The sequence below is a fragment of the Prunus persica genome, chromosome G8, assembly GCF_000346465.2.
Source record: "Prunus persica cultivar Lovell chromosome G8, Prunus_persica_NCBIv2, whole genome shotgun sequence".
Classification (NCBI taxonomy): Eukaryota; Viridiplantae; Streptophyta; class Magnoliopsida; order Rosales; family Rosaceae; genus Prunus; species Prunus persica.
In genome coordinates, this window is record NC_034016.1 from 9911474 (window position 1) to 9922274 (window position 10801).

At 35.5% G+C, this 10801-nt stretch overlaps 1 protein-coding gene across 1 annotated transcript; it reads left to right on the forward strand.

Moving 5' to 3' along the window:
- LOC109950773 lies at positions 4311-8320 on the forward strand. Its single transcript, XM_020570865.1, has 3 exons — positions 4311-4407; positions 7264-7678; positions 7793-8320. Exons 2-3 carry the CDS (start codon positions 7634-7636, stop codon positions 8270-8272), a joined length of 525 nt encoding a protein of 174 aa, XP_020426454.1. The 5' UTR covers positions 4311-4407; positions 7264-7633; the 3' UTR covers positions 8273-8320.

Here is a 10801-nt window from a genome sequence, read left to right on the forward strand (position 1 = left end):
AGCAATACTTCTCTTGGGAACAATTTTAGCTTGCCTTAGAAAGAGAGATTTGATGCTTTCTCTAACTTCATCCTCACCTTTGTAAGACTTAAATCCCTAGAGAGAAAAATGAGCTCAGTGGTGAATATATATAACATATGGGAGAACCCTAAGGTTCTCCTTCTCTCTCCATTTGGACGACAGAAGAGGGGTGTGCCTTCTCTTGGGTCTCTTGGTCCCATTTGTCCCACTTGACTCTTCTTAAGACCCCTTGCTAAAATCCCATAGGCCTTTAGTTTCTCAAACTATTCTTAGGACCATTGTATTTCAACGTAATTAATCAATTTTTCTCTTAATTAATTAATTGATTTAACCGTTGATCTTGTCATCTTCCATTATTATCCAAATTGTAAGCTTATGGGTGTGCGATTCATTGGATTCTAATTAGCGAGGCCGTGGGTGATCAATAACGCTTTCTTTCATCGATTGTGAATCAAAAACTCATCTTTTTAATTCTCCCTTTGTGAGGACCCAATTACGGAATATGCTCAGGGCTTTCACAAACTGTGGCTGACGTCTAGCAACATATCACAATTACCCCAGCTAATATAGAATATATTAGGAGAACCCATTTAGTTGGAATTACAATGCAATTCGATCCTTCTCTATTTCACAATCTTCTTGATCTCGTTAAAATGATACAAAATTCATGTCAAATCCTTAACGTGATCTCTATTGGCTATATGATTCAATATGAGCTCAATTGGAATACTTTTTGTCACATCCCGGGATCGGCTCCGCCGTAGCACGATATTATCCGCTTTGGCCCCCCCCTCTCTGCCCTCATGGTTTTGTTTCTGGGAGCTCACGAGTAACTTTCCAGTGGGTCACCCATCCTGGGATTGCTCTAGCCCCCAACTCGCTTAACTTCGGAGTTCCTATGACTCCGAAGCCAGTGAGCTCCCAAAAGACCTCGTGCTAGATGGATGCGGGTGTGCACATATAAGGCACATCACCCCCTCTCCGTTGGTTGATGTGGGATCTTACAATCCACCCCCCTTAAGGGCCCGACGTCCTCGTCGGCACACTCGCACCACACGGCAAAGTGGCTCTGATACCAAATTATCACATCCCGGGATCGGCTCCGTCGTAGCACGATATTGTCCGCTTTGGCCCCCCCTCTCTGCCCTCACGGTTTTGTTTCTGGGAGCTCACGAGCAACTTCTCAATGGGTCACCCATCCTGGGATTGCTCTAGCCCCCAACTCGCTTAACTTCGGAGTTCCTACGACTCCGAAGCCAGTGAGCTCCCAAAAGGCATCGTGCTAGATGGATGCGGGTATGCACATATAAGGCACATCACCCCCTCTCCGTTGGTTGATGTGGGATCTTACACTTTTTCTCAGTTGCGCTTCAACTCCGACCGATGATTTTTAACCGATGATTCTTGAATCATATCTTAGAACATTCTCTTCCTCTTACTGGAAATTGAGATCCCTTGTCATACATTCACTTGCCATCTATGAACTTGTTGACGATCCCGACATTACCTTGAATCTAGCCTAAGGATGAGCTCAACCTTATGATACAATCAAAGACCGACTATTCATCCATAAGGCAACCATGGTGCCTCATGTCTAAGGATTAACCTTGCATTATTGCAACCAAAGAAATCTTGTTTGAGATGCAAGTAGAACTTCCATACAAGATTCCTTAGTTTGATCGCATTCTACGAACTCACTCCCTAGCAAGCACCTAAGCACTTGTCTCAGTGTCCACACACAAATAAATCGAGACTAGTCACCCTTCTCGTTGAGCAGATAGAGTACGTACTGGTTTTTGCGGTTCGTCAATGCCCAGTTGAATGATCCTACGACCGCGAACATTTTTGTGTTAAGTTACAGGGAAAGGTCCCTTTACATCTAACCTCTTTAGATCACTTTCCTTATCTCATAAATCCATATAATTTTCAAATAGGTCAATGGTCCTGCATGAACCATTACCTATGTTGACATATTTTCCCCTTTATGTTAACCTAAATAATTGGTTTAAACGAAGTTTCTATGAAAAATTTCATCTAATAATTGGCTTTCAGGGCATAATTCTAACAATTTTGACTTTTTTGGTGAAGTTGTGCCCTCAGTACTCTTTCCTACATTGATGAGATCTAATTTCCTCCAATGTGAGTGCATGGCATCAAGTGTGATCGGTACACCACGATCTCCATACTCTGCAATTTCATGTGCACACGGTAATTGGTGGGTTTAATGAATAGCACAATCACATGATAAAGCATCCATCTCGTTTGTCTCTAACCTTTTTAAAATAAATTACAATATTAAATATGTAGGCCATATATGTACATGCAATAAGTAAACTGAATTTTCCTTTTTGACTCACACACATGTACAATTACACTCAAAGCCTTTATAGAAACAAAACATACTAACTTTCTCAACTCCGGATGCCTATGTTGAATAAAACATCGACTCTTTTCAAAACATGCCTTAATCTCTTTGTGCTCCAGCTCTAACAAGGAGTGAATAGTTACCCACGATCTCTCAAAGCTAAGTTGACTCAAGCGAAGTTTTCGCTTCAACTTTGCATGTGCACTTCCCGCTCCATTGATAACAATAATATAGTCTCCTGAAGCAAAATAAATTATAAAATTAACAATAAAAAATGGACTAAAATACTTACGTATTTGAGGTCGTCGATCCAAGATGCATACAAGTGTCTATCTATCGCGCCACAAACCTATCCTTAAATAGATTTAACCAATTGTCATGTATGTATTCGAGACACTTTTAAAATTCACTAAACTTAGACTCAATCTGTCGCAAACAATACCAATATTCCTCCTCCATTTCTGAGCCAACCAAAGTATTCCAATCCTCATTAAATTGCTTCCACTGTTTGAGGGTCCCAAATAACTTCTTGTAGTTTGCCAACACTCCTTTGTTTATATACTTTATACATAATAAATGTCGTGAACTCGGAAATATTGACGTAATAGAATTCATGAGTGATAACTCTCGATCGGTGATAATAACACTATGAAGACAATTATCATCCAACAACAACCTCAATCTAATCAAAGCCTATGTGTAATTGTCTTCCTTCTCGACATCCATATGCACATAGGCAACAGAGAATGTCATATTAGTAGATGTCACCGCAACAATTTGCAATAGTGGGAAAATATACCTATTAGTCTTATAGGTGCAATCTATGATAAGTACATGTAGAAATGGTGGCAAAAGCTCAAAATTAACAGGGTGTGTCCAAAACAAGCCAGTTACAGTATCACCAGATGTCCTATGCCACTCAATATAATTGTGATTGGACAACTTAGCAAGCAACTGTTGTATATGTGTTCTCCTAGCAAATTCTTTGGTTATATTTCGGATCCTAGCATTGTAAATTGTCTTCATAGCTGAAACATTCATTGCATAAGGGAGACCAAAATATCTCTGGGTTTTACTAAACTCTTAGACATGTTCACCAACAAGGCATTCTCCTCTTTAGAAAGTCACCCAACAAATGAATGACCATGAAGATACTCCGAAACAACATGGTTATGTACTCTGCAAACCACCTCCAACTTCCAATCATCCCCATCACTAATATTAACACCCCTTAACAAAAATGGGCATCCACATTTCTTCGTACCAGTGTCCCTCGAACACTTTTCGTATCACCATTTGCATCTGACCTTACACCATTTGTCTCACTAGACTTGAAAGGCTCATATTTACCATTCCTCTTATAAGAAAGTATTACTCGAGGTCTTCTCTTGCCTTGACCTCAAGAATTAGACCTTCTAATAACAATTACGATATTAGTCATTTTTTCTTGTCCTTAACAGTAATTATGTAGAAGGGTAAAATAGGTTATTCATGTTTAAAATTAGTGTGAGGTCAAAAGAGCAAATTTTTGGGTTTAAATAACATCACCCAAGTTTAAATTTGGAGAATATATAAATTCATCCAATAATATAGCTATTTTACAAACAACACTGAAGAAACTCATAATTGTTTTTTATGGTCGTTGATTTTGAAACAAAATCCACAGCTGCTAATTTGCTTGGAGACGTTGGGAAGATAGAAATTAAAAGCAGGCACGGATCTACATAGTGGGTTGTCTGGGCTATAGCCCATACTAATATTTTTTTTATATATGTAATACCATGTAGTATTCTTAAGAGAAAAAAAAAACTAAATGGAGATAGCCCATCCCAAAGTTGAAAGCAAAGCCCACGCATCAAGCCTTAGTCAAACTTTGTGACAAAGAGAAACAGATAGACAGAGCAAAGCTTCCTTCCCCGAGAAAAGCAAATTGACGGGTGCAACTGTGCGAGTGAGTTGCAGCAAGAGACCGCGTCACAGCAAGTTATGAAGCCAAAACCTTCTCTTTTTTGTTTGTTGAGGTAATTGTTTTAACCCATAACTAGAGATTTTGTTAACATTTTGGATATTTTTTTTGAAATTAGGAGTAAGAACGATTTTAAATTTGGGGATTTTTAACCTTATATTGTATGTGTTTGGGATTTTATTCCATTTTTGGCATTTAATAAATTGGAACTCTGTTTGTTTTAGCTTAATAATACTAGATATTGATTTTTGATAAGATCACATGTATCTATACATTATTCATAGGTTATACTATATAATGTCAGATCATCATCGAAATCCTAAGAGAACAAAAAATATTTTGTATTTTTTTACCAGAAAGAATGATGGATCATAATCAAGTAGCATTCCCTCGTCATCTCCTCCAATTTTTGGGGAGCAATCTCCTTCTAAGCCTCAAATTGTAAGAGTCGAGTTTGAAAGAGTCCATTGTGATCAAGAAGTGGATACTAATTCTCTTGAACGTGATCCAGGATTACGTCGCCAAATATGCACATATCCAACTAATGAACGTGATAATGTTCGAAGATCATATATTTTCTTAGGACCATGTCAACCTACATTAGGAAAATATCCATGCCACTTAGATGGGAATCAAAATCGTCGATATCAGCAATTTTGGTTCAAATAATTCCCTTGGCTTGAGTATTATGTTAATGAACATAAATAGTTTTGTTTTCCATGCTTTCTTTTTTATATTGATCACTCACACAAGGCATTCACGGTAGATGGGTTTAATTATTGGAAGCGAGTTGGTGGGAAAAAATGTGATTTCCTTGCTCATGTGGGCAATGTAAATTCCTCACATCATATGGCTATGCAAAAGTAGATAGATATAAGGAACCCTGCTCAACATATTGACAAAGTGGTGCAATCACCACAAGATGTGAGACAAAATCGGTTGAGACTTATAACCACAATAGAGGCTATTAGGTACCTAGTAAATCAAGGGATGATTTTTATAAGAAATGATTAATCTTATGACTCGTCAAATCGTGGTAATTTGATTGAGTTGATAAAAGTTTTTTCAAGAATGAATGTAGATATTGAAAAAGTCGTCTTAGAGAATGCTTCTAGAAATGCTATGTATATTGCACCAATGATACAAAAGGAGATCCTAAATATTTTTGCTAACAAAGTGAGGAAGAAGATTCGTGAAGAAGTTGGGGAGGATGAAAAATTTTGTATTCTCGTTGATGAAGCACTTGATAAATCTAAAAAGGAACAATTGGCTATTATTCTAAGATTTGTTGGTCATGATGGATTTATTCGAGAACGATTTTTTGATATTGTAAGTGTTCATGACACTAATTCATCAACTCTTAAAACCGAGATTTGTAAAGTGTTTGGTAAACACACTGTTTTTGTTAAAAATATGCATTGGCAGGATATGATGGGGCTAGCAATATGCGTAGTCAATGGAGTGGCTTACAAGCATTGTTTCTTAATCATTGTCCATATGCATATTATAAACATTATTTTGCTCCCTCCAACTAGCTTTAAATGCTGCTGCTATGGGAGTCATTTGGAGATTCTTTTCAATGTTGAATAAGATTGTGAATTTTGTTAGTGCTTCCACCAAGCGTCATTCTAAGTTGAAATTTACTAGAAAAGTTGAAATTCAAGAGTTGTTAGATGCCGGAAAACTTGAAACAGGTAGAGAGGTTAATCAAATTTGTTGTTTGCAACGACCCGGAACTACTCATTGGGGCTCTCATTTTAGTTCTATTAGGAGTTCGATTGATTTATTTGGTGTAACCAAGACACTTCTTGACGAAATAGGTCTTAATAGACCTACCTCACAATTTCGTGGGGAAACTGAGAGTATTTATATTTCTATGACCCTCCGTTTGGATGAGGGAAAATAACTCAGAATTTAGCTAAAAGTCGGGAATTTAAGAGGAGAAATTAACAATTTCCTTGTTTGGCAACTTAAGCGCAGAATTTATTAAATGACACGTGAAAAAAATCATGAAAATTGAGGCATCAAATTCCCGAGTTTAATTTCCACCAAAATAGGCGTCATTTCATAATTTTCATAGTGCGGGAATTCATATTTTTCAATGTGCCAAAACTTACAACAACAAAAATAAACATAAAAAGCCAATACAAGCTCTTTATATCTAATTTGCTTTTTAAAATTTCTTATTATAGATAAGTACTATCTTGTGGATGCGGGTTATACTAATGGACTGAGGTTTTTAGCACCGTATAGAGGAACTAGATATCACTTGAGTGAATGGAGTGGGAACAATCAACCTGAAAATTACAAAGAGTTATTTAATCTACGTCATTCAATTGCAAGGAATGTAGTTGAAAGAGGATTTGGGCTATTGAAGAAACGATGGAGCATATTATGTACACCTTCATTTTTCAACATCAAACGCAAGTTAGAATCATAAATGTATGCTTTGTATTGCATAACTTCATTCGAACTAAGCAAGCTAATGATCCTGTTTTTGAAGTTCAAGATTTAGAATTTTTAGCTTCTGTGGATCATGACATATCAAATCATTCAACATTGGAGGGAACTAATGCTCATGATAGGATTGCAAGTGTTCAAGTTACTGATCAATGGACAAACTTTCAAGCCACATTGGCAGTAGAGATGTTCCATAATTATCAAGTGTAATGAGGTATCATTAATTCTTGATTTATTGTTCACGCTTGGACCTTTGCTTCTCTTGTTTCATATATTTCATGATTTTTTTTTTGTGTGGTAGAAAAAGTTAATCAGAATGATCATTACTTCTTAAGTTATTTGTTTCTATGAGTACTTGACTATTCTATTACATGTTGTCATGCTTACTAATGTCCAAAGTTGGGATTCTCCACCTAATTTCCTTTCTAATTGTATTTTAAATGTGCAAAAGTGAACAAGCAGGGGCTAAAGTCATGAATGAATTTGGAGGAAAAGAGGCTTGCAAAGGAAAGTCACGGAAAAGGAAAGACAAACAAGGAGTTGAACCTGAAGAAGAAGACAAAAACTATTTTCGGTGGAATATAGCTATGGAACGTGAATTAGCTGATATACTTCGCGAGGATTGCAACTTAGGTTACAAATGAGATGGTGGATGGAAGACAGTTGCTTACAATACTGCTGCAAATATATTAGATGCACAATTTAATCTCCAAATAAGTGCCGATAATATTAGAAATCGTGTTAAGTCATGGAAAAAGTTCTATGGAGTAGTGAGTGATATATCAAATCAAAGTTGATTTAGTTGGGATTCAACAAAAAAGATGATAAGTGTACATGAAGATCATGTTTGGGAAGAATATGTGAAGGTAAATATATTAGAAGTTTTTTTATTTTTATTTAAATCATGTGTTTTTTTTTTCTTTATGTTGTTAAAGAGTACTTATAAGATTATTATTTGACTTTGATTATTTGTTTGGTAGTCTCATGACGATGCTAGAGGTTTTCGATTTAAAGTTATAGAAAATTGGGATGATTTAGTAGATTTGTGTGGCAAAGATAGAGCCACTGGAGAAGGCGCTGAAATAGGTGTAGATGCAACTGAGGTTATGACTCCTACTAATGAAGTTGATCATGTTGATATGGATGGTGATACACAAGATTTAGAAGATATTCATGTTATTGATGATATTTCACCAACCTCAACAAATGGTCAAAAGAGAAGAAATCGTGCATCAAATTCTTCTGATACTCTTCCTACAAAGAAAAGAGGTGTTGTCAAAGATGTTATTGCTGATTCGATTGCTAGAATGGCTTTATCATTTGAAGAGTTTATCCGTGCTGATACTAAGAATTTTGATCCAGCAGAGGTATATGCTGAAGTACAAGCAGTACCAGGTTTTAGTGAAAATGAACAACTCAAAGCATGTGCTTGGCTGATAGAAAATGACAAACAATTTTAGATGCTGAAGGCACTCCCAGTTGAGAAAAAAAAGAGTATGTTGCTGATGTTTATTGCTCGTGGGGAGTGATTTGGTTTGCTAATATGCTTTGTTTGTTTAAGTTGAGTTATTTAGTTCATCAAACGATATGTTATTTTATACTTCGAGGAATACCTTCTATGTCGGTTATCAGTTTTTTTGTTCTTTCGAAATATTTAATTTATGTCATTTATAATTTACATGAGCTATCCAAACATTGAAATTTTCAATTTCCGTCATTGTCATTTACAAAATTCGACATACATAAATCCAAACATTGAAATCTTCAATTGTCAGAAATTGAAATAACGGAAATCTAAATTCCGTCATTTTAGAATTCTATGTAATTTGCAATTCCTTCATCCAAACGGAGCATGATGTTATTTGAATTTTCTTTTGCCTTACTTTTGTTGGACAAAACTATAGGATTTACAGATTTTCTTTGTCAAGCACTTCAAAGCAAATCTCAAGACATTGTAAGTGCTTTAAATCTTGTTTCAAGTACAAAAATGAAGCTAGACAAGTTGAGAAATAATGGTTGGGATGATTTTATCAAGAGTGTGATATCATTTTATGAACAACATGACATTACTGTACCTGATATGAGTGTCTGTCATAAAATGGCTAGAGGTCGTTCTTGTCAACAAAAGGATTCTATTACATTTGAGCATTATTATCAGATTGATGTATTTAATGATATAATAGATTTTCAGTTAGTGGAGTTAAATACTAGATTTCCAGAGCAAACAATGGAACTTCTTTATCTGACCTCAACATTGGATCCTATTAATTCTTTCAAATGATTTAACATCGATGATATGTGCAATCTTGCTGAGAAGTTTTATCCTGAAGAAACCGAGCTGCAGGCTTTAAATCAACAATTGAGATTTTATAAGATTGATATGGACCATATTCTAGCCTTCAAGAATCTCGATTCCATTCTTGAATTGCTGAAGTGTTTACTTCACACAGGGTTAGCACACAGCTACCATTTGGTTGATAGATTGATTAGTTTGGTGTGAACTCTTCATGTTTCTACAGCAACAACAGAATGTGCATTTTCATCTTTGAGACTTATCAAAAATAGACTTCGGAACAAGATCGAGGATGAGTTTCTTGCTGATTGTACGATACTTCACATTGAAAAGGAATTTGTTGATAATATTGATAATGAATCACTAATTAGTGATTTTAACTCTTAGAAGTCTCGAAGGGTGCAACTTAAATAGTTTTATTTTGTATTTGCATTGTATATTTATTTATTGTTGCCTTTGTTTACTAGTTTCTATCTTATGTACTATATGCATTTTGAGGGGTACGGCTCATTATGTCTGTCCTGACTAGGTGTATTATTTTTTGTTATTAATTAAATTCACTCGTGTCATTGAGTTTTATTGTAAGGTAAATCCAGCCCATTCCATTTTGAATTCCTAGATCTATCCCTCGTCAGGAGCACTTGTGGGACCCTTGACTAGCTTTGGTCTGGCGACTATGGCTTAAGGGCACGTCTTACGCGCATAAATATTCTTCTCTTTTTTTGCTGCACATGCCTCAACCTTCTCTGCACTCCTTTTCTCCTGTGGGTCCCACTTGCAAATAATGTAAAAAAGATACACATGCATCATTTTATACATTTTTGGGTGGTAGTATAGATGTACATTGTTTTACACCTGACCATTGGAGGGACTTCCGACGATATTAAATGTAAATATAGCATACAACTGCCTTTTACACCTAATCATTGTGGATGCTCTAAGTAAATGCAATGTATTTAAGATGTAACAATCAGACTAAGTTTCAAAAAGAAACATCCTAGAGAGAAAATTCTATGAGTTGTAGCATCAACAAAGTAAATAGAACTATGCTCTTATATTATTTGGTACTCTCATATTTGCTCTATTTTACAATATGTTACGTTATCAACATGAAAGTCATATATTTTCTTTACTGTAAATTTCTCAACTTCAATCAATGTGGTTATTTTGTATCTTGTCCGCTCTCACCTTATTATTGTGATGATGTGCAAATGTTTCTTGATGTATTATGTTTTCTCACAATTTATCCATTATTGCTTTTCATATGTACTTGATTTATTAATATGTATAACACGAATAATTAGAAAGCCCATACGATAAGTTAATTATGAAATAAAATTGTTCTCGAAAGCAAACATAGTATTGGCCTTTTTTAAAAAAAATTTGAGAAAACGGTAGATTGCATTGCATTCATAATTTAGGTGCTATCTGCCACAAAGACAAATACATTTGTAGTCACACCGATAACAGCAAGGGCACAAGGTATTCCTCATAGTCACACACATGACCAAATAAAATTCCTTGAGAAACCAGCTAAAGGCCTCAAAATACAAAATTACAAATACAGCAACCTTTAAATTCTGACAAATAAAACCTTTAAGTAAAGACTACAATACACACAATAAACTCAAAAGAATTGATACATTTATTACAACTCAAAAAATTGCAAATTGCAGATTTTGTCATCCCCATTAAT

Coding starts and splice junctions, on each gene's coding strand:
- LOC109950773 (XM_020570865.1), top strand. CDS start 7,634: ATGATAAGTGTACATGAAGATCATGTTTGGGAAGAATATGTGAAG. Junction 7,679..7,792: donor TTTGGGAAGAATATGTGAAG/GTAAATATATTA, acceptor TTTGTTTGGTAG/TCTCATGACGATGCTAGAGG.